Genomic DNA, 24424 nt, shown 5'->3' with positions numbered 1-24424 from the left:
TGAAAAGAAATTATACAAATGAATGTACAAAACAGAAAGACACTCTTAGAGAACAATCTCATGGTTGTAGGGGGGAAAGCATGAGGGAAAGGGATGGTGAGTTGGTATGGACGTGTACTCACTGCTATATTTAAAATGAATAACCAACAACAACCCACTTACTGTATAGCACATGGAACACTGCTCAACGTAATGTAGCAGCTTGGATGGAAGGGGCGTTTGGGGGAGAATACATACATGCATGTGAGAAGCCGAGCCCCTTAACTGTTCACCTGAAACTGTCACAGCATTGATAATCAACTATAATCCAATACAAAGTAAAAAGTTAAAAAAGAATTTCTTGAAAACATCGAAGTTAAGCAAATGTTGATCAAACTAAATTTCTCAAACTAGTAAAGCATAAACTGAACACTGTATTTAAAAAGTTGCATTGCACATATTGTTAAAAGCATGAACTGGTTTTTTAAAAAACTAAATTTAGTATTTCTTGCTATGCACATTTAGTGTTTCAACATATTGATTTATTAAACTTGTATCCACTGTGATTTCTTTATAAATAATTGTTGAAGTGAAAGAAAATTCAGAGGTGGTGGAAAATATTGAGAACAAGTTTAATTTACTAGTCAATGAATAATAAATTTAGAATTAAATTAGGATTAAGCTTCTTCTAAATTAAAAAAAAATAGTAGAAATCCTTGTTATTTTAAAGTCTTTAAAGAAGTGTCTTTTTCTTTTGTTTATTTTGTTAAGGATTACCTATGTTAGCTAAGTGCTGTTATTTTTGGTTACTTTTTCAGCACACAGCCTTCTTAGATCATTTTGTTGACTGATTTAATTTTTCTAGAATATCCACTGAGTACATACACAAAGCATTTACATTAAAGAAGCACTTGGGATGGCTTTTCAGCTCTGTGGACAAGGAACGCCTTCTGCCCAGGCCCTTGGTGACCATCTACCAAGGCCCTTGGTGGCCATCTACATAGAGTGCCATCTACCACGGACCGAATGCGATCCCAGGCAATCTTCCAAGTATTCCATCTGCATAACTTCGTTCAGTACTCACAGCAACGCTGTTAGCCAGGGCACGTCTGTTCAGTCACTCAGGGTCTGACTCTTTGCTACCCCATGTACGGCAGCACGGCAGGCTTTCCTGTCCATCACCAACACCCAGGAGCTTGCTCAAACTCATGTCGACCCACCCTGTCGTTGATGCCATGCCACCATCTCATCATCTGTGGTCCCATTTCTCCTCCTGCCTTCCATCTTTCCCAGCATCAGAGTCTTTTCCAATGAGTCGGTTCTTCACATCAGGTGTCCAAAATATTGGAGTTTCAGCTTCAGCATCAGTCCTTCCAATGAATATTCAGGACTGATATCCTTTAGGATGGACTGTTTTGATCACCTTGCAGTTCAAGGGACTCTCAAGAGTCTTCTCCAACACCACAGTTCAAAAGCATCAATTCTTTGGCGCTCAGCTTTCTTTATGGCTATTAAGGTTACTATTAATATTATTGTCTTCTTCTTCTTTTTAATACAGAAGCGGAAACTAAGGTATACAAGATCTTAACTTGCAGGAGATCACATGGACAGAGAGAGGTGCGCCAGGATTCCAACGTGCAGTTTGATTCCTGAGCCTGCCAACGTCATGATCTTGCCTTTCTGTCCCATCCGTCAGTGCGTTAGTCCATCAGTACACTACTCCGATTCACAGAACTTCATGTCTGTGACAACTGTGGCAAAACAAGGGATATGCTTTGCGCTGATGAAGCCCGTCACGCCACTGGCAGGCGCCAACTCTCGGTGCGCAGGCGCCAACTCTCAGGGAGCCGGACGGGTCCTGTCTCCTAGGTAACAACTGAAGCACAGGCGACAGGTAAAACACCCTTCTCCGCAGACCCAGAGGGCTGACGTCATTTCCTTCCTCTGGGCGGTGGCCTCAGTGACACGTAGGGCTGTAGGGCGGTGTTAGGTACCCGAGGCCTGGGGCGGGAGAAGTCACTTCCTCCCAGAGATCTTGTATCCTAGCAACCGCCCCCGTCTCTGTCCTTAGTCCCGCCTCCTCGCTCCCTGAGAAGCCAGGTCTCTGAAAGCAGCCAGGCGCAGGCCAAGTAGGGCCAGCCGCTGGGTTCTCGGGTCGCGCGCGGGCTTCCCTCCGCAGGAACGCCAGGTGAGTACAGAAGGCGGAACTTGCGGGTCTCGGAGAACTGGGGCCGGGGGCACGCTCGGCTGTGCTCTGGCCTGGCTAGTGGCGGCTGCTGGGTCGGCCGCGATGGGCCGAGCGGTCAGGCGCAGGGCGTCAGCTTGTAGGGCCTGAGCGGTCCCCGCGCGCTGCGCAGGGCAGCGGGCGGCCCGGCAGTCTCCTCCTGGAGCAACTGGAAACCTTCACGGGACCGTTTGACACTGATTTTGAAAAGCTTCATTTTGTTTTATCTAATTGTATTAACACTTTTGTGAGAGGGACGAGTGAAAGAAAAAAGAAAATTTAAATGATGCTCTTAGATGATCCTTTATGCTGACTGTAGTCTTCTTTTAAAAAGTATGGCTTTTAAGTAAAAGTAGACTTTTCATTTTTAAAATAAAAGTAGCCTTTTAAATAAGTATGGCTCTTTTGGAGGCAGTATTATACTTTTGAATGGAAGAGAGGTGGAAAAGTTTCTGTTTTAATTGGTAACAAGCCATTGCGCTCATTATTCAAGTGAGTGCAATCATTGTAAAACTTATTTAGGATAATAAAATAGTTATAAAACTATTTTAGGATAACTTAAGTTTGAATTTTCTTTTCTCTTTGAAAACCAGTTTGTTGGTAGAATTTGCTATTTATTTTCAAGAACTCTGTTTAAGTGAACATGCAGTTCAATGATGCTTTTCTTATTTTTGTTTGACTTTTCTGGGGGTCAGGGAAGCATTAAATGTAGTAATACAAATTCTCAAACATGCAAAAATGTCTGACTTGTTTTTTGTGTGTTTCAGCCATCATCAGAGGTTGAATTATTCCTATCATTTGTTAGCCATTTTATAAAGGTAGAGAATTAAAACACACTATGTCTGATGAAGTTTTTAGCACAACTTTGGCATATACAAAGAGTCCAAAAGTCACCAAAAGAACTACTTTCCAGGTAATTTTATTTTGAATGATTTTACAAGGTAATTCCTGTATTAGGAATATTGGACTTGAAAGTAATCCTAGAGCAGCCCTGTATAGAGCAGGAGTAAATCTTATGCTACTTTTGAGATTTTGCAGATGATTGTATTTGGGCTCTAGTATTACCAGCCCTTCTGTGTGGCTTTAAGACTACCAAACTAAATACTAGGTTCTTACTATAGTAAAAGTTAAATTAGCTTTTGAAAGTTAAATAGCAACTTCTAATTGCCATTTTCATATAAAGATTTTTTTTTTCTGGTTTAGCATAGTAACATTTAAGCTTTCTGTGTCCAGTTACTACAATTTTGAACTGAGCTTCTCCATTTATGGTATTGATTACATCTGTTAATAGCAATATGCTGAAACAAAAGATCATAAAGAATACCAGTTTCTTCCAAAATATCAGTTTATAATGAACCTGGTCCAAATAGAGTCCCTCCGTTAATTTTCTTGGTGTTGTCTGTCTTGTTTAATTTAACTGTAACTTCCATGAAAAAAGGGGTCGTCTGTGATGTTCTGTGTTGCCTCTTAGAGTTTGGGTGCATGGCATAAAGAAGGCTTGCAGTAAATATTTGTTAGATGAATGAAATCTGAGCTGTAAAGCAGTTATTAATCAAGCATTATTTGTTTCAATAATTAATTCTACATATGAGAGTACACATTTGGGTGGAGATTGATTTTAATTATCTCATTTCAGGACGAGCTAATAAAAGCAATTACAGCTCGCTCAGCCAGACAAAGAAGTTCTGAATACTCAGATGACTTTGACAGTGATGAGATTGGTATGTGAGAACTTGGGAAAAGAAATTTCTTCTTTTTGCTTCCTTAGTGATGTATAGCCCAAACCTGGGAAAAAAAAAAAAAAAATCACCATTCTAAATTCCAGTGAATTCACTGGTTTTAGGTCTCCAACTTTTTAGTGAATAAAAAGTCACTCTTAATTTTCAAGAAGTTGTATGATTGTCCTGGTTTCTGAATGTGTATACAAAAATAAAAATTAACTGATAGCAGATTTGCTTGTCAGTGGTAAATTACATTGGAGATGATGAATTCATCTTTAAGGTTAACCCTATGAGACCTACAGTGAAGTAATAATTAGGGACCATAGAACTGAACTTTGTGTACATCAGAATCACTTTTATAATGCTTTTTATAAATCAAGGGTTTTTGACTGTGAAAGGGAATCAGTTTTAAAAACCCAGTATATCATTACTGTATGATTAATTTGGTTTCTTTGGTTATGTAAGATATTAACAATTCACATCTCAAGAAAAACATACAAAATTCTGAACTTGAAATTCAGTGTTTTATTCTTTGATATTCAGTGACTAACTCTCAATGTTCTCTGTAAAAGTTACCAGAACAATAGTTAAATCATTACTGTATAGTTAAGTTATCATTCTTTATTATTCTTCTCATAATAAAATCTAATACTCTGGTATGGATGGAATAGCAGTTCCAAAATTTTAATGGTAAAACATTATTAGTTAATTCTTCCATTTACAAATATTCTTGATTTTATATGATGAAGTTTTTTAAAAACATTAATAAATAAGTTTTGCAGTCCAAAATCTAAATGTCTATGACTGATTGTTATTTTGAAGAATCTTTGAATGACTTCTCTCAGAGCAAACACAGTGCTTGACTTGATACACTATTCTTACTCAATAAGTATGTTTTAAATAAATGAAATTGAAATTTTTATTTTATAGACTGCCTAAGTTAGCAGTTTTCTTAGGGTTCCAAATCTATTCACGGTTGTAAGTTAATTTCTCGTCTTTAAGGTATTGTTTTTGATTGTTGTAACCTTCAAAACTTTAAAATGTACTGTTGAAAATATTTTTCTCTTCTATTTTTCAGTTTCCTTAGGTGATTTTTCTGACACCTCAGTAGATGAAAATTCAATTAAGAAAAAAACAAATAATTTTCACATATCAGATGATGAAGAAAATAATTCTCCAAAACTGTGTTTTTTGAAAACCAAGAAATCAAGCCATGATGTGAGGAAACATGAGCCAGTAGTCTCTATCAAAAACGATGACACTGCACTTGATGATGGTGAAGGCGTAGCTGTAAATCCCTTATCTGAATCTCAAAATGAACAACAGGAAGTTGAAAAAGAGAAAATTAAAATGGAAACTAAACCTAGAATTCTTCCAATCAAAAGTACACCTTCAGGTAATTTGTTGGTTTGGTTTGGTCTAGTCGCTAACTTGTTGGACTCTGCAGTCCCATGGATTATAGCCCGCCAGGCTCCTCTGTCCCTGGAATTCTCAGGGCAAGAACCCACTGGAGTGGGTTGCCAGTCCCTTCTCCAAGGGATCTTCCTAACCCAGGGATTGAAGCCAGGTCTCCTGCGTTATAGGCAGATTCTTTATGATGTGAACCACCAAGGAAGCCCATAAATTGGAGACCTGTCTGTGTAGAGGTTGGGTACCTGTGTGTGTACTAAGTTGCTTCATCTGTGTCTGACTTTTTGTGACTCTATGGACCATAGCCCACCAGGCTTCTCTGTCCATGGGATTCTCCAGGCAAGAATACTGGGTGAGTTACCATGCCATCCTCCAGGAGATCTTCCCAACCCAGGGATCGAACCCATGTCTCTTATGTCTCCTGTATTGGCAGGCAGGTTCTTTACCACTAGTGCGACCCTGGAAACCCAGAACCATAGAGGAAAGCTGTAATTCTCAGGAAAGTCTGGACGCTTAAATAATAAGAACAACAACACCTCTCCCTCCCCTCCTCCAAACCCCATTTCAAATATACAAATGTCAAACAAGTATTCTGGCAAATGGCTGCATGGAAATGATTGTTTTAAGGACTGCCCCAGTGCTGCTCTAACCCTAATGTCTGGAGCATGAGATTGATTAGAAAAGATTCCATTGTAGTTACACTGCTTAAAACAGAATTGAAGGTAATAGACCTAAGTGAGGCTGGATGTGGATGACTGAAAGTTCTTTGGCCTCCTATCAGGCACCAGCAGAGATGCAAGACTGAACGCAGGAGGTGGAAGAACTTTGAGCATCCACATCCAGCCTCACTTAAACCTGTGAGTTTGCTTTTAGCAGTGTAACTACAGTGGAATCCTTTCTAATCCAGCTCACACTCCAGATGTTAGGGTTAGAGCGCAGCATTGGGGCTAGTCCTTAAAGAATCATTTCCATACAGCCATTTGCTAGACTATCTGTGTGACATTTGTATATTTGAAATTGGGGTGGGGGAGAAAGGTGGTGTTACTCTTATCTTTTAAGCCTCCAGACTTTCCTTAAGAAAGGAGAATCTCCATTTGGTGTCTCTGTTCCCCAGGAAAATTCACTAAAACTCAGTTTTCTGTGGGGGAGATCCTGGTGTGACCATTATAGTAGTTTCTCCACAATTCTACTGAGCTCTGGACATAGCAGAGCAGAGATGGAGTGAAGCAGGTACCAACTGCCATGAGATCCCCTGGGCTGCCATGCAGGAACAAGGGCATAGAAGGTGAAGGATTTGGAATCTTCCAGTCTTTTTCTGTTTTATGGAACACAATAGTAGTTGATACTAACCTTCACAAAAACCTCTTTCCTTTATATCATCATTAAATACAATACTGGTAAGTATTTCATTCTTTATATATTAGATAGCACTAATAACCTCAGGCAAAGCTTTATTTCAGATAGGGACCCACTCCATTTTCCACCCCTGACAATTCTATCCACTTTTAAATGAGGAGAAGATATGAATCAGCAATGATACTAAGGAGAAAGCCACTGTATGTTAATTATGTATGACCTTAGCAATAGGGTAAGCCTGGCTGGATGGCATCACCAACTCGATGGACATGAGTTTGAGTAAACTCCAGGAGTTGGTGATGGACAGGGAGGCCTGGCGTGCTGTGATTCATGGGGTCGCAAAGAGTCAGACACGACTGAGCTACTGAACTGAACTGACCTACTGTCCTCATGGGAATTCCCTGGTGGCTCAGACAGTAATGCGTCTGTCCACAGTGCGGGAGACCTGGGTTTGATCCCTGGGTCGGGAAGGTCCCCTGGAGAAGGAAATGGTAACCCACTCCAGTACTCTTGCCTAGAAAATTCCATGGATGGAGAAGCCTGGTGGGCTACAGCCTATGGAGTCACAGAGAGTTAGACACGACTGAGCGGCTTCACTTCACTTTACTGTCCTCATGAGGAGGAGAGGAAACTTTCTCTCCCTTCCTACAGAATTGTTTGAACAATGTACCCAGGTGTCACAGTGGTAAAGAATCCAGCTGCCAATGCAGGAGACACAGGAGAGGTGGGTTTGACCCCTGGGTTAGAGAGATCCCCTGGGAGGAGGAAATGGCAACCCACTCCAGTATTCTTGCCTGGAAAGTTCCATGGACAGAGGAGCCTGGCAGGCGGGCTGTAGTCCCATGGGGTTGCAAAGAGTCAGACATGACAGCACACACATCACACTGAAGTATGTCTCAAGCTATAAACTTCTACAAAAGTGTAAGCACAAGGTCTAAGGAAATAGAATTTACTTGCTAAAATGTACCTTACCAGTGTACTGAGTAAAATAAAAAATGGAGAGAAGGGAAACACAATCAAACAGTGAATAATCCAATAAATCACCATTTCCCACAGTAGTTTCCACACTTTGTTCATTGTATTAAGGGGAAAACACAGTTATAGAAATTTTAAACTGATTTCTTTACGACAGAACTTCTTGCAACCATTAGTAAAGACATGCACAGTGAATCTTCATGAAAGATAGAGCATGTAGTATTCTTTAGTCCTAGATGAGTTTGAAAACTATTTTTATAGATTGTTTATCCTATTTGTCCTGATTCTGAAAAGCTTTTCATTAGGTGATAAGAAACTGTGAGCATACCACAGAAGCTAAAAGTTAGTCTGATATAGATATAAGTATATACTTAGAACTTTATGGTAATCAGCAATAATTCATCTAATTCCTTTTTAAAAACCTGTGACAAATTAAAATGAAAAGAGAAATGCTGTACTTTGACCACAAGATGGCCCCAGGATTATGAATGTGCAGTACTGAATTTTTGAACAATCATTAACCATTTGCAAATCAGTATATGTAGGATAAAAATAATTACTGAAATAAGTAATCATTCATATTTGATAATGAAATGACATTTTGATAATGTATAGACATTTTTTTCTCTTTCTGAAAACTTGATGCTTCTGGAAGTGAAATTTTGGTATAAAATATTTGAAATCATTATTCCAAGCTTACTCAAGTTGAAGGAAAAAGTTGAGTCTGCTGGTTAGTGCATGGCATGTAGAATTTCTTAAGTATTTGAATATATAAATGAATAATTTATTCATTAAAGAAGTAATGTGGTTAACAAATTTAGCTCTATCCTCTAAATTTTTAGACTTTTTTCTTTATCACGTTTACAACAATATTTTTAACATCATGAGATATTGCTGAATATCATTTAATGCTTTATAAAAATATTAGAACCTGAAAGTTTCTTTTGTTCTCGCTTGTCTGCTGTTCAGTTCAGTTCAGTCGCTCAGTCGTGTCCAACTCTTTGCAACCCATGGACTGCAGCACTCCAGGCTTCCCTGTCAATCACCAACTCCCGACAAGACCCAGTTTCTCCCTCAGTCAGTCAGTCTGTCCCATCAGGAAGCGTCCATAAGCCTCTTATCCTTATCCATCAGAGGGCAAACAGAATGAACACCACAATCACAGAACACTAACCAAACTGGTCACCAGGACCACAGCCTTGTCTAGCTCAATGAAACTGTGAGCCATGCCCTGTGGGGCCAACCAAGACGAATGGGTCATGGCGGAGAGTTCTGGCAAAACATGGTCCACTGGAGAAGGGAATGGCAAACCACGTCAGTATTCTTGCCTTGAGAACCCCATGAACAGTATGAAGAGGCAAAAAGATGGGACACTGAAAGATGAACTCCCCAGGTCAGTAGGTGCCCAGTATGCTACTGGAGATCAGTGGAGAAATAACTCCAGAACGAATGAAGAGATGGAATCAAAGCAAAAACAACACCCAGTTGTGGATGTGACCGGTGATAGAAGTAACGTCTGATATTGTAAAGAGCAATATTGCATAGGAACCTGGAACGTTAGGTCCATGTATCAAGGCAAATTGGAAGTGGTCAAACAGGAGATGGCAAGAGTGAGCATTGACATTTTAGGAATCAGTGAACTAAAATGAACTGGAATGAGCAGATTTAATTTCAATGACCATTATATCTACTACTGTGGGCAAGAATCCCTTAGAAGAAATGGAGTAGTCATCATAGTCAACAAAAGAGTCCAAAATGCAGTACTTGGATGTAATCTCAAAAATGACAGAATGATCTCTGTTCATTTCCAAGGCAACCATTCAATATCTCAGTAATCCAAACCTATGCTCCAACCGGTAATGCTGAAGAAGCTGAAGTTAAATGGTTCTGTGAAGACCTACAAGACCTTTTAGAACTAACACCCAAAAAAGATGTCCTCTTCATTATAGGGGACTGAAATGCAAAAGTACGAAGTCAAGACCTAACTGGATGAACAGGCATATTTGGCTTTGGAGTACAAAATGAAGCAGGGCAAAGGCTAATAGAGTTTTGCCAAGAGAATGCTCTGGTCATAGCAAACACCCTTTTCCGACAGCACAAGAGAAGACTCTACACATGTACATTACCAGATGGTCAATAGCAAAACCAGATTGATTATATTCTTTGCAGTCAAAGATGGAGAAGGCCTATACAGTCAGCAAAAACAAGACCGGGAGCTGACTATGGCTCAGATCATGAACTCCATGTTGCCAAATTCAGACTTATATTGTGTGCTGTAAAAAGTACAACAATCAAACGCTTTCATTTTATCAGGTAATGGTCACATAGATGGTGATTGTAGAAAGTAACTTTTACAGTGTATGCTGTTTTTAACTTTAAAACAGGAGCACCTTGACTCCATTAGCATTAGAGCCAGGGTGCTTCTGCTTTAATTCCACAAACTAGAGTTTATAACCATGGGTACATGAGCTCTTTGTTCCTCATTTTATTTATCTGTGAAAGGGGACATTAGTTGAACCACCACAAGGGGTTTGAGGCAATTAAATGAGTTTATGTATCTGAAGGGTTTAGAGCAATCTGGCATAAATTAAGCAAGCTCTAAATGCTTTTACTATTCACTTTATTATTCAGCATTTGTTCATAGGAAGATCATTTTATTTACCCACACATATTTGTTGTTTGTATGATACGTCTCACTGTTACAAGCACTGTGATGGTAACTACAACTGCAGCATGAGAGATGTAGTACCAGTCCTCCAATACTGTCTTAGTCATTTGGGCTGCTGTAATCAAATACTTCCCAAATACTACTGGGGCTTCCCAGGTGGTGCTAATGGTAAAGAACCCACCTGCCAATGCAGGAGATGCAGGTTCAGTCCCTGGGTTGGGAGGATCTTCTGGAGGAGGAAATGGCAATCCATTCCGGTATTCTTGCCAGGAAAACCCCAAGGACAGTGAGGCCTGGAGGGCCACAGTCCATGGGTTCTCAAAGAGTCAGACCTGACTGAAGTAGCTTAGCGGCACAGCACAACCAGAAGCTTCAAACTGGGCGAATTATAACCGATAAACATCAGTTTCTCACAGCTCTGGAATATGAAAGCCTGAGGTCACAGGGCTCATATGGTTGGATAGGGTCATTTTCCATGTTGCAGGCTACCCATTGTATCTTTACATGGTGAAAAGGGCGAGGGAACTTTCTAGAATATTGTTTTTAGGGCACTCATTCCATTCTTGAAGGTCTGCCTTTATGACATAATCACCTCCCAAAGGTCCTACTTCCTAATATATCAGTTTTGGGGTTAAGATTTCAATGTAAGAATGGTAGTTATGAGTGGCTGGAGGGAGAGGGAAATGGGACTTGCTAGTCAAAAGGTGTAAAGTTTCAGTTAGCAAGATGAACAAGTTCTAGAGTTCTGCTGTATGGCTTTGTGCCTTTAGGTAATAATACTGTATTCTGCGCTTAAAATTTTGTTCAGAGAATGGATCTCCTGTTAAGTGTTATTACAGTAAAAAAGACTCAAAACCTTTTATCAAGCTTTATATAATATTCTGCTTAAACTGAGATTTCAAAGACAAGCAAGCATTTGTCAGGAGAAGCCAGAAGTGGACATCCTCGGCTAAGGAAGAACTAGGGTAAAAGTTTGGTGGCAAGAGAGATGTGGCCCAACTGCAGAAGGACAGTGAGCCCAGCATATCAGGACAGATTACCAAGGGAGTATGCCGGTGACGAGGCAGCACGGGTAGCCACGGACAAGACTATGAAAGCTTTTATGTTGTTCAGAGGCAATGAGCTTGCAGGACTGGGTGATGGGGAGCCCCTGAAGGACTTTGTGGAGGGGGGTGATGTGATCTGATTTGTGCTTTATAAACGTTGCTGAGGCACTATCTAGGCAAGACTGGATAAGGAACTGACAGTGGGGATGTAGAAAGTGGGATAAATGAGAGATATTTAGGGGTAGAGTCAATACGGTATCATGATGCTTTGGATTTTGAGGGAAGAATCTAGGATAACTCTTAGATTTTAAATTGGACATTTGGCCAGAATTTAGGACATACCTAAAATTAGCAGTGAAACATTTATAGTGGTTCCAATTAGGTCTGACTGTAGAATCTTCAAGCAGGATTTATAACCTCAATTCCAGGTAAAAAAGAGAAAAGTATTCAATTTTGCAGCTTTGTCAGAAGAATACATTGGTAGGGCAGTGGAGAAATGGATATATATGTATATAAGGTGAAATTTAGGGAAAATCTCATGTAAAAAACTTGTATATTATGTTTTGAGGGCTGGAAGTATACCAGCATTAGAATGTTGTTTTAAACTTAGAAGTAGTGGAAACAGTAACTGAGGAATTTTAATAACTGCTGGAGAGGTTTTATGGACTCAGAACAGCAGCTCAGAAGTTGTCGAGTTCTCCATTCCTCTTTCCAGGGACGTTGGCTCTTCTACCCCTGTACCGACATCATCTTCATACTTGTTACAGCACTTACCTTTGTCTTATAATTTTATTTGTTTGCAGTCATCTTCCTCCCCAACCTCTAAAATCCTAGGACAGGGCCATTGCCAGTGTCTTGGTTCTGAGATCTGTTCATGTGAATGATGTGAACAGGGCCTGGCAGCAGACACTCAATAAAGGTTTGATGTATGAACTGCCTCATTTTATAAAGGCTGAAATCAAGACATGGTTTTGTTTGTTTAAAAAAATAATAATACTATGAGAGTTGATAAAATAGTTCACTACTCACAAGAGTAAGTATACTAGTTACTTTCAGAATGGCAGCCATTAAAAAAATTTTTTTTGACCTATTTTTACTTTCTGGAGCTCTTTGTAGAGAAGTGTGTGGGCTTCTTGTCCAGGACAGAGAGGCAAGGTGCTTGGAAACAGAAGGAAGTTGGGTGGCACCTGGGGTGTAGGAGAAGCCATGATCATCTTAAAAAAATATACTTTTTTACTGTATTAAATGTATTAAAGCATTGTATTTTTCTGCAGAAAATAATAGCAGCCTTGAAGCAGACAACCATTTTAAGCCTTCACCTCGACCAAGGAGCATGTTGAAAAAGCACAGCCATGGGGAGAGGAAAGATAGCCTAGGAGATGATAAAGAAACTGTCCCACACAAAGAATTAGAGGCAAATTCCACACCTTCGCTCCTCCCGAGGCTGAATGGCAGACAACCAGAAGCTGAGAAGAATGCATTCTCTGAAAACCTTGATCCTGAGGTTAGCACTGTTGCTGAATTGTGTTTTGAGTTCAGATTTTTGCATCTGGTTATAAGAGAAAGAGAGACTATTTGTGTACATGCATGTGTGTGTTTGTGTGTGTTTTACATGTTTTCTTCAGCAAATGACAAGGAACTTAAATTCTTTAAATATACTCTATTGGGTCTAAAATTGCATTGTAAGATAGAGCAAAAATGCAGAATTATTTCATGTACTGCTAAGAAAGAAGAAACCTGCTAATTAAGCTATAACACACCAGTCATTGTAAGATGCATCCAATATCAGAGAAAGTAAAATGTGAAAAAACAGTGCAGTCCTTTTGAATCTATGCAGCACTTTAATTGCAAGTATTTATTTACACGTATTTTAATTGTATAATTTATGGCCAGTGTCATTTTATTCATTTGGTTTTAATCACTCAACAAATGCATATTAAATGTTCACAGCAGTGTCCTATCTTTTTTGGGATACCACAATGGGAGTAGATATGATCCTTCAGGAGTTCATCAGGAGTTTACTGTGTATTGTCATTAGGGAAGAACACTTGGCCTTCTGTGTTAAATTTCACTATAGCTAGGAAACTTCCACCTCACATTTCAGAAGTGATAAGTATGGGAAGAACATTCCTGCTCCACAGTCTGCTTAAGCAGATCAGAGAAAACTAAACAGTACCTGGCTAAGCTTCTTTCTTCTGACTGCTCTGTGGTTCAGATGTGAGTAAGAGCGGTGGTACAAAGGAAGAAGAGGAAGTCCTTTGTATCGCAGCTAAATGAATGGATCTCTCCAGTTCAGACCAGAGGTGTGATTACAGTAGGTTCTTGTTCCACTATTGTCCTGTAGGTTAGCTTTACCAGTAAAGCAGCAATTTGATACAAACCTCTCTAACTTCAGTGTGCTATGTCCTAATTTGTTATAAAAATCAGAAGAGATGGTCTTATCAAAGCCAAACAATTATTATATATTGAATAAGATCATCTGACCACGTGGATATTGTGGTAGTTCACTGTAGCTATTACAACAAATTGCCACAAACTAGACTTAACACAACACAAGTTTTTTCAGTTCTGGAGGTCAGAAGTCCAAAATCAAAGTGTGGACAGGGTCATATATTCTCTGAAGACTCTAGAGAGAAATCCTTCCTTGCTTCTTCCAGCCTCTGGTGGTTGCCAGAACCCTTTGGTGGTCCTTGGCTGTCTGCTGCATCACTCTGATCCCTTTCTCCATCATCACATGGCCTTTTGTCCTTGGTCTCTGTGTCTTCCCTCACTTTCCTCTAACAAAAGACACCAGTCATTTGATTTAGGGTCCATCCTAGGCTAGTGTATCCTCATCTTAATTAATTCCACCTGAGATTCAGGATAGACATGAATTTTGAGGGACATTATTCAAACTGGTAGTGATGCCTAACTAAATCCTCTTTGTAATGCATGTTATGTCCCTTGATTAAAGAAAAAAGTATTCCTAAAGTTTTTAAAGTAACATTATATTATGACAGAAAGTTTAATTGAAAAATATCTACTCATAATCCCACCAGTTAATAACAACAATGTTCATTATTCTAATTCCCTTTGGGACTATTTTTCCTATACTTATTTTATCATATTTGTCATCTTAGCATTCATAATGTTTTGTATTATGCTTTTTTTTTTTTAAATCTCTTAGCACTGAGCACATGAAGTGTTTCTGGGTTGCTAGGTGATCTTGAGACTACATTCACCTTAACGATGATAACATAACCCATAATGTAGATCTATTGTTTTATTGTTGGGTATATTAGATACTTTTGTTTTTAATAATTTAAAATTTCCTTATTCCTCATTATAAAATTTTCCTGAGCATGCTGTGAATCTTCTTTAAGCCCGCCTTTTCAGGGATTTCCATTAATTTTTTGTCCTACCTTTCTCTCTCCTGTATCCATAATCTTTGCCTCTGGAAGGGTCTGTTATCATCCACATTCAGCTATGCTTATGTCCCTTAAACTGTGTGTGAATTCTTACATGACCCTGCACCTCTCTACTGCCTTACTTTCCCTCAAGTGTCACAGCTAGATGTGGAAAGGATGACACTTTTTTTTTTGCTCTAGCCTCACTTCCTACCTTTGCTTCGTGTGTGTGTTTGTATGATGATACATATCTATAGTTTTCTGTTAAATTAACTCAGTATTTCTGGGATAAAATCTGGTCAGTCATAGTAGGTTATTTTAGTGTGAGATTTCATTTCTTAATATTTTGTTAAGACTTCTACATCTGTGTTTATGGAGGCATACTATAATTTTTTCCTTATGATGTTATTGTCAGGCATGGGCATCATATGAATTGGCGAGTGTCTCTTTCTCTTTGTTTTCTAAAATTTGGTATGAAACCAAAAATTTGGTATCATTTTTTCTGTAATTGGGAGAATTCACCAGCAAAATTATCTGGGGCTAGAATTTTCTTTGTGGAGAGGTCTTTAATACTAAATTTGACTTTTTTCTTGTTTTGGATAGATACTTTGGTATTCAGATTTGCTACTTCATCAGTTTAGTAATTTATGTCTATTTAGAAATTTAACCACTCTATCTGAGATGCTGAATTTATAAAGTTGTTTGTGATATTCCCTTATGCTTTTAATGGCAATAAAATTATCATGACATTCCATCTTTCATCTCTAATGTATAGTTTGTGTTTTCTGTCTTTCTTGTTAAATTTTGACAGGCATTGGTCAGTTTTGTTAAAATTTTTTTAAGAACCAATGTTGACTGTTAGTTTTCTCTATTGTTTGTTTCCAGTTTCACTGATTTTTATTCTTTATTCTTTATTTCTTTTATTTTCTTTGGATTTTCTTTGGGTTTAATTTACTTATCTTTAGGTTAGAAAATGTGTCCCTTCGTTTTAAGCTTTTCATCTTTTCTGTCAAAATTTTTAAAAACTATGAATTTTCCTCTAATGCACTGATTAGCAGCACCATTTATGATGCCATTTATTTTCATTATCATTCCTTTAAATATGTTTTCTAATTTTTCTTGTGATCTCTTTTTTGACCAAATGGTTATTTTATGATGAATGATTTTAAGCTTTTAGTCTTAGACTTTTAAAGAACTAAAAGAGTAGAATAAACTAGAATAAATGTTTGTAGAAATGAAGATCCTTAGAATGGTATATTCTATTCTAAGGTATATACCATTCTAAGGATCTTCATTTCTTCCTTTAGTTTCATATTCCTTCTAGTGTTATTCCTCTTCAATCTTAAGAACCTATTTTTATTTTTCTTGTATTATAGATTTGCCGTGACAGCTTTGCTCAATCTTTACTTATCTAAAAAAATTCAGTTTACCTTCATTTTTGAAGGATGACAGCTGAATATGTACTTGGCTGACAGTTCTCTTTTCCTACCTCTAGCTCTTTATAGGTTTCCATTGTTCCTGACCTCTATGATTTCTGTTAGAAAATCAGCAGAAATTTATCTTGTTGTACTCATTATATAACATTTTGGGTTGTTTTTTTTTTTTTCTGACAGCTTTCTGAATTTTTTTTTTTTTTAAGACTTTGTCTTTTATCTTTGAATTACAATAATTTGACTACAAGGTACCTAGGTGTAGCTTTTCTTTGTATTTATCCTGCTTGGATTTCGTTGAAGTGTCAGGATCTGTAAACTGATATTTTCCATGAAAATGGGAAGTTAATTTTTTTTTTCTGTTTCATTTTCTTTTCTCTCATTTGTAATCTAGTGTATTGAAATTTTTGATATGTCTCACCAATCTCTCATGTTCATGTTTCTTCAGTCTTTCCACCCTTTGTTTTCTTCAAATTCTGTCTTCAAAGACTTTGAGTTCACTGCCTTTTACTACCATATCTGATTGACTGTTAAGTCTATCAGTAATTTTTTTTTTAATATCAGTATTATTCAACTCTGGAATTTCCAATTTTTTTTTTTTTATTTTCTGTATCTAATAACAAGATACCCATCTGTTCCACCACTATGTATATATTTTTCCTCCTAAATGCTTGAAGATATTTATGATATCTACTTTAAAGTTCTTGTTTGCAAATTGCAATATCTGGGTCATCTCTGGGTTGGTTACTATAGACTGTTTTTGTTGTTTGTTTTCATAGTATAAGTCACTGTTTTCTATTACTTAATTTTTTGATTGAATACTGAATATTATGGATGATATGTTGTAGAAATTTTGGGTTCTATTATGTTTCTCTGAACATGTGTTCTATCATTACTGATTTTATGGCCAGACTTAAATTTCTAACTCTGTCTCCCTTGCCATGGACATTGACTAAAACTTCTGCTTAGTTTTTTTACTTTCTAGCTACTACAATTTTACAGGGCCCTGTGAGGTCTTTTCCATGCCATGCATAGTTGAGCCAAGGGTTTGAGGTGGATTTTATATGCCAATTTTGGGGTTCTTGCCCTCTGCCCAAATTTACTGGCTGATCTTCTATTCCTAAACTCTATTCTCTGACTCCTCAAGCAAGTCTGGTAGGGTCGCAGCCTACTACTACTTAAGCTACACAGTTGGGGAAATTTTCTCAGGAGAAAAGCTACTAACTTGCAAATCTCCTTAGGTAAAGCTTCATCTCTTAGGGTAAACTCCAGTGTTTAGCCCTTCTGCCATCTTCCCAGATGGTTTGTCTTTATTGCTTTTGACATTAAATATATGGGAAAAAAATAAAAATTTTTATACAATAAAAATCAAACTTCCTATAGTATCATCACCCTTAGAGTATTATCCTATAAAGAGATGTTTAGTATAGGAACACAAATATAATTACTTCATTTCATATATAATTATTTTATTTCAGATATATTAATTTTGAGGAAAACTAAAGTGCATGAAATCTATGTACTTTCTAATCTAAAACATTTGGAAGTAGCTACTTGGCTTTTGGGCTTCCCAGGTGGCGCTAGTGGTAAAGAACCCACCTGCCAATGCAGGAGATAAAAGAGATGTGAGTTCTATCCCTGGGTCAGGAAGATTCCCTGGAGGAGGAAATGGCAACCCACTCCAATATTCTTGCCTGGAGAATCCCACGGACAGAGGAGCCTGGTGAGCTACAGTCCACAGAGTCACAAAGAGTCAGACATGGCTGAAACAACAACACACACACACATGCACTTGGTTTTATGATTTGCTTTTGTTTGAACAACTATTAATATTCATTTCAAACTAAGGGTTTTTGACCTACGATCTTTATGCTTTCTTAGAAAGTGTGTACTTAGAGAAAGATGTCGAATACTTAAGTATTTCTGAGATTTGATTTTAGAGCAGCAGCAATTTTGAAAATTGCTAAAGATGGATTTAGAAGTTTCAGTTAAAGAACTGAAAGAGCTCTTAACTTGAAAGTAAAGTATATCATAACCTCCTTTGACTTAACCCTTATGGTGTTTCAGTAGAAAACTAATGATGCATATTTCAGAGTTATGAAGTAGTCTTTATACTGCTATTGTCCTCCACAAATCTTGAGAACTAAACTTTCATAGTTTCTTTAAATAGGATCCATGGATAACAAGTATACCATCATCATCTGATAAAGAAAATCTTAAAGATTCCTTTTCACTAGGATCTGAGGAAAAAGCCTCCATTACAGGTGATTATATCAAATATCCTACCTTATTTTATTTGTGAACTTCTGTATTGCTTAGAATGCCATAGAAGTATGCCGAAGGAGTAATACTTCACATAGTTACAGGAACAATATATGTTTATGTTTGCCTGAGTTTTAATCTCAATGATGCAATTTACTAGCCTTGTATTATAGATGCAGAACTTAATCTCTCAGTTTAAGAGAAATTGCCTCAATCCCCCAAGTTATAATAATCAACCTCATTAGCCTATTGTGAAAATTAAGTGATGCCATGCATTTTAGCCACTAAGTCAATTCTTGACACAAGTAGAGTATTCACTCAGGGTGAGCTATTATTATGTATTTGTTGCTCCAATACTCAGCATAATGGTTAGGTGAACTTTTAAACTGAGACTAAGGTGGACTTAAATCCAGGTACAAGGTACATGAGAAGGTAACTAACCTTTCTGGCCCTATATACTGATCTTTAAAATGCGCATAAGAGTAGAGTGGTTGTAAGAATTAATTAATTAATACATGTAAAGCACATATAACAGGACTTTAGTTAACACACAGTAAGTGTGAGGTATGAATAAGTTAGCATTCTTTCTTTCCTTAGTCCTATGACATATAAAGGCATAACTGTTTCTAAGGTTGGTATGCATAACTCGCATTTATTAAGTGCTTACTGTATAGTGTAATTTTTATGATTTTACAGATGAGAAAAACTGAAGTGCAAAGATATTGGGAAACAAACCCAAGGTCAGTGATGGAGCCATAATTTGAATCTTTGGCTCCAAAGTCCTTGTTCTTTTCACTGAGTACACTGATTAGCAGAATCCATTATTGATACTTTGAATCATGAGTACTGTCCAAATATGAACATATAATTGGAATTATAAAGTGATATTATATCTAGCTTACCTCAAAATGAGCTCCCCAAAAATGGCTGTAACGAAAGCCTCAGCATTAAGACTTTGACAGTAAAGATACAGGTTTGGCCAGGTACTAGTAGAACTGAAAGTTGGTTATCAGCACAGAAAGCAGTGATTTTCTGTTGTACATTCCAAAGTGTGATAGAATCAAAATAGTAGAAGCAATTCTGTAAAAGCAAAGCTGAATCCTCTGTGCCAGAGCCTGTCCCTTGAGCACTGAGATGGTGAGTATTAGGCCTTCCATTCCTGCCCTTTTGTTATCAGAGGCAACGCTGCATCTTAGTGGGAGTAAAACTCTGGCAGATGACCTTATTCTCTGTGTGGTAGACTCTTCTAGAATTGCATTGATTCTTGGTTTTCTCTGTGTCTGTACAATTTCACAACTGATTGCTAGTAACTGTGGTAGCTTAGAGATCTATGCCTTTTGTTCCAGCTAAGAAACACAGGCTTTTAAATAGAATAGATATTGCTATCTCACTTACTTGATTTATACAAACATTTGTGACATTTCTATGTTTCAGGATGGTTATTCCATTCTACTTACTTATATGATATTTTCCTGAGGTGTACCAAATGCTTTAGTAGATTTAGTAGCCGTTTTCTCTGTTATAGATCACCTTGGAAAAATGTTTATTCAAGTTGAGTATGGTTGTTTTCTCCATTTCTATTTTGCGAGAAAGATCAGACAGTTTTCATTTAGCAGAAAGCAAATGAATCAGTTATCCACCTCATTAATTCAGAAGGGAGATTTAATTCTGTTACTTTGTCACAAAGTATATCAGAATGAAGAATGCACTGAAAGCCATAATTCCTTGAAATCAACCGAAAATGAAAAGACCTCATTTTTGATAGACTTTGTTACTACTGCACTTGAGAAACCCAAGGAAAGTCAAGTGACTGTTGGTGACGTTGAAGAAGAAAAGGAGAAAGGTGAACTGATTATGCATGATGGCTTAACAGCTGAAGAGCCACCACTACTACAACTTCAGAGTATCTTATGTACTGAGTCTTCAAAGGTATTTATATAAAATTGTACCTTCTATACTGCACCTTAAAACTCAAAATAAAACTCTTAAATATTTTATCTTCCATGGTAGGTACTTCTGAATTATCTGTGTGAGACTTGTCTTTTATTAGTGGTATTATACTGTCACGTGGTCCGTGTTCAGTAGAATTTTCACTTCAGAGAAGTGTTGAAGTGAGTACAGTAAAACCCAGCATTTCATTAAAATTTTCAGAGGTATATAGTCATAATATTCTTTTAAATGTTTCAGAAATACATAGCCAGAAGTGGGTTGATTTCTATAGGTCTTTATGTTATAAAAATATAGCTGTCGGGAATAATTTCTGACGGTTTGGGATTAGTGAAACGTATTCCTTTGGATATCTTTTTAAATACTTTAAAAAATTAAAAAGAAACTTTTAAGAAATATTTATCGGCATCCATGCCTATTTAAATGGAAGGACAGGGTCATTATCAGGAATATTATTATCATTACCTTGAGAACCAGATTTGTGATATTTAGGATTACTTGTCCCTATGCAATATTGCAGGCGTCCTTGGTGACTGAGAGGTAAAGTATCTGCCTGCCAATGCAGGGGACACGGCTTTGTCCCTGGGCTGGGAAGATCCCCTGGAGAAGGAAATGGCAACCCACTTGAGTATTCTTGCCTGCGAAATCCCATGAACAGAGGAGCCTACAGTCCATGAGATCACGAAGAGTTGAACAACAAACAGCAATATACTATATTACACTAGAGTACTATACTGTTAAAATTGATGGTGGAGCATTTTTAGTCTCTATTTCTCCTGAGTTTTCTTTATCCAGTTTCTCCTGCAGTTAACTGGTGGCTATGTATATTTACTATTGGGGAAAATAACAGTTATCTGAAAACTTGTGGTCGAACAGGACTTTTATAATACAGGGTATTAGATTTTCACTACATTTTAAGGAGAAGGTCCATTAAGACACATTCCAGGTCTATTTCCTTAACCGTTTTCCTTAGGGAAACACTAATGCCAAGTTAGGGATGTGTTTACAGCTGTGCTATCACCTTAGTGCTGGCACCCGTCTGCCTGTGTAAGGTAGAAAAGTCGTTCCTTAAAAGGAAGAAGGGTATTCTGGGATTTAAAGACAAGGTTTTGGAAATGTTTAACAGGCAATTTATATAGAACAGGCGATTTAAATTAGAACAGGCGACTTATATAAAACAAGTAAGATTATAACATGTTTCTTTTGATTGAATCTTTGGCTTTATTCTTACTCGTTACCAAGTGATTTTAAGTCTGAGTAAGGCATTCCCCTCTAAGCTCTCTTAGAGGGCTCTCATCGTGGAATGCAACGCAGACTCCTCCCCACTGCCTGGAGATCTCCCTTGGTATGCTCCTCAGCTGCCCCTGCCGTTCACTGTGTCTCAGCACCTTTCGCTGGTCTGTTTCTCACAGCTATCAAGTCCTCCCCAGAGTGTCACATGGCCCTTTTCTATCCATCATCTGTCTGAGCTCTGATGTCACGTCCTCAGGGGCCCTTCCCTGATCACCTGCATTAAAGTAGCTCCTCAACTCTACTCTGTCACTGCCATTACACCCTAGTTTATCACTTTCATGAGTCACATTATTTATGTGTTTAGTATCAGTCAGTTTCCCTGAAATGTGATATCCTTATTTGTTCCTGGTGACTGCAATGCTGAACACATAGTAGATGCTCAAAAAACATTGACTGTCTAGCAGTTGACCTCTAACTATAACTGTGATATATACAGTGAGTAATCTTTTGCTTTTTCTATTTAATAGAAAGCAGTTCAAGATAGAACTATGAAGAATAAAAAATCAACAAATGATAGAGCATCTAGTGCATCTGGCAGGTAATAAAGTTATCATTTTCCTTCAGTTATAGGTTTATATTTCAACAAAGCAAGTTTTAGTTTAACTTCTGAAAGTAAATTTCATTTGGTATTCTTAATTTTCTTCTTATGAGAAGAATGAATTAGTTACTTGATGGTCAATCCCCTTAGTTGCATATATTCTTTTATAAAAGGAATTGATTAAGGATCATCTATGTTCTACGTTGCTCATGAGGTGGAGTTTCTTTCTCCTATTTTTCCTGAGACAGTAGATATAAAGTAGTAATAAAGCTGAAGTCTAGCATTCACCTTCTTTGTTAAGTGTCTTTGTCCAACGAATGTAAAATTATACTTTAAACTTTGAGGTTCTATGCACTAAGTTGGTTTGTTAAAATGATAAGAACTGATCATCATTCACACTGATGCCTAACTCATAAGTGCTAATCAAAACCTTCTGCATCTTTTATATTATCATTACTCAAATAGAAAAAAAAAAAAAAAATTAGCATTACTCAAATAGAAGAGGGATCGGCAAACTTTTTCTGTGAGTTTGCCAGTTAGTACCTATGGCAGGTCTTATAGGCCATATGGCCTCTGTTGTAATTACTCTCATCTGCTATTGTAGTAGGGAGGCCACTGTTGGCATTATGAAAATAAATGAAATAGCTGTGGTGTAATAACTTTGTGTACCAGAAGAGATCGTGAGCCAGATTTTCCCATCAACCCTAAGTTAGAGGTTATTAGTCTAACTTTATATTTAAGATGGTTTATATAGCAAAATGGGGCTTCTCTGGTGGATCAGCAGTAGAGAATCTGCCTGCCAATGCAGGAGAAGGGATTTGATCCCTGGGTCAGGAAGATCCCCTGGAGAAGGAAATGGCAACCACTCCAGTATTCTTGCCTGGGAAATCCCGTGAACAGAGGAGCCTGGTGGGCCACAGTCCATGGGGTCGCAGAGCTGAACATGACTTGGCGACTAAGCAACAGCAGCAGCAGCAGCAATAAGGCAAAATAATGCAAGAAGCTATTAAAACCTACCTATTAGTATTGTTTTTTCCCATGTTACTTGAGTCCATGTTTTTAAAAATGTTTTAACTATAAATAACCTAAAAAGAAAAATTATTTTGAAGCTATATATAAATTAAAGTAATAAAATTTAAATTATGTTGAAGGGGTCTTTGTGTACTAAAAAATAAAATATCACATCCTTTTCAAATTAATTATAATTTATTAAATTATAAGTAGATTTTAGATATAGTAGTTTCAAAATCTAATGGCTCTTTCTTGTACCAGTGTAATTGTAATAGTTTATCTTGATTCATTTGGATCTTTTCAGATTAATGACCTCTGAGTTCTTAAAGAAGCCTAGTTCTCTAAGGAGGACTCCTTCGACAGCTCCAGCTTCTCACTATTTAGGGACTTTGAGAGTCTTGGACCAAAAGCCCTCACAGAACCAGAACACAGAGCCTGACAGAGCAGATAACCTAAGGGCAACTGTTTATCAGGTAAAAAGGAAAATTTTTTTTTTTAAATTAGAATTAATCACATAAGATTTTTTTATCAGGGAATAAAATGAACTGTCAGAAATGATTTATTAAACCATTTCCTTTATAATACCTGAGCAATCCAAATCTTCTCCAAGTTTGCTTATGTGTGTGTGTGTTCAGTTGTGTTCGACTCTTTGCGACCCCGTGGACGGTAGCCCGCCAAGCTTTTCTGTCCATGGAATTCTGCAGACAAGAATACTGGGATGAGTTGCCATTCCCTTCTCCAGGGGATCTTCCCAACTCAGGAATTGAACCCAGGTCTCCCTTATTGCAGGCAGATTCTTTACCATCTGAGCCACCAGGGCTACTTTAAACTTTGCTTAACTGATCATAATTGTAAAGAAAGATAATTTGCCATTGCAATTGATAAAAATATAACAAAAGCAAAATATAGTTAAGGTATATCTATGTTTTTATACTTTTTCAACTTAAAGTTTATATTGTTATGAGCAAAAGTGTTTTAATATTTTTTTCTTTCCTGAGATTTTTTGTATTTGAGTTAAACTTACTTAGAAAAAAGCTTTTCTAATTTTTCAAAATTCAAAGCAGATGTCTTTTTTGGTCTTATCTGTTATATAAAATACATTGTATTTTAGAATATTGTCCATGTGAATTTCAGAGAAAATGTTAATATATGCAGTCATCATATTTAGTCTTTGAAAT

The 24424-nt window shown here is 37.4% G+C and overlaps 1 protein-coding gene across 8 annotated transcripts in view; it reads left to right on the top strand.

The window, feature by feature from the left end:
- Positions 1-2049: 2049 nt before the first annotated feature.
- Positions 2050-24424, top strand: part of MAP9 (microtubule associated protein 9) — a 51658-nt gene continuing 29283 nt past the window's right edge. For 6 of the 8 annotated variants that reach the window (XM_065904123.1, XM_065904124.1, XM_065904125.1 and 3 more), the window contains exons 1-9: positions 2050-2167; positions 2971-3116; positions 3840-3924; positions 5003-5320; positions 12654-12883; positions 18366-18459; positions 20145-20386; positions 22165-22235; positions 23551-23719. In XM_065904123.1, the coding sequence (XP_065760195.1) occupies positions 3042-3116; positions 3840-3924; positions 5003-5320; positions 12654-12883; positions 18366-18459; positions 20145-20386; positions 22165-22235; positions 23551-23719 (1284 nt within the window). In that variant the 5' untranslated portion in view covers positions 2050-2167; positions 2971-3041. Of the gene's footprint in view, positions 2172-2970; positions 3117-3839; positions 3925-5002; positions 5321-12653; positions 12884-18365; positions 18460-20144; positions 20387-22164; positions 22236-23550; positions 23720-24424 lie in introns of all 8 variants that reach the window. The other 2 variants (XM_065904121.1, XM_065904119.1) reach the window with 2 other exon arrangements.

Source organism: Muntiacus reevesi, chromosome 13, assembly GCF_963930625.1.
Source record: "Muntiacus reevesi chromosome 13, mMunRee1.1, whole genome shotgun sequence".
NCBI classification, from domain to species: Eukaryota; Metazoa; Chordata; class Mammalia; order Artiodactyla; family Cervidae; genus Muntiacus; species Muntiacus reevesi.
The sequence above is the reverse complement of the archived record's forward strand: the minus strand, read 5'-3'. Positions and strand labels throughout refer to the sequence as shown.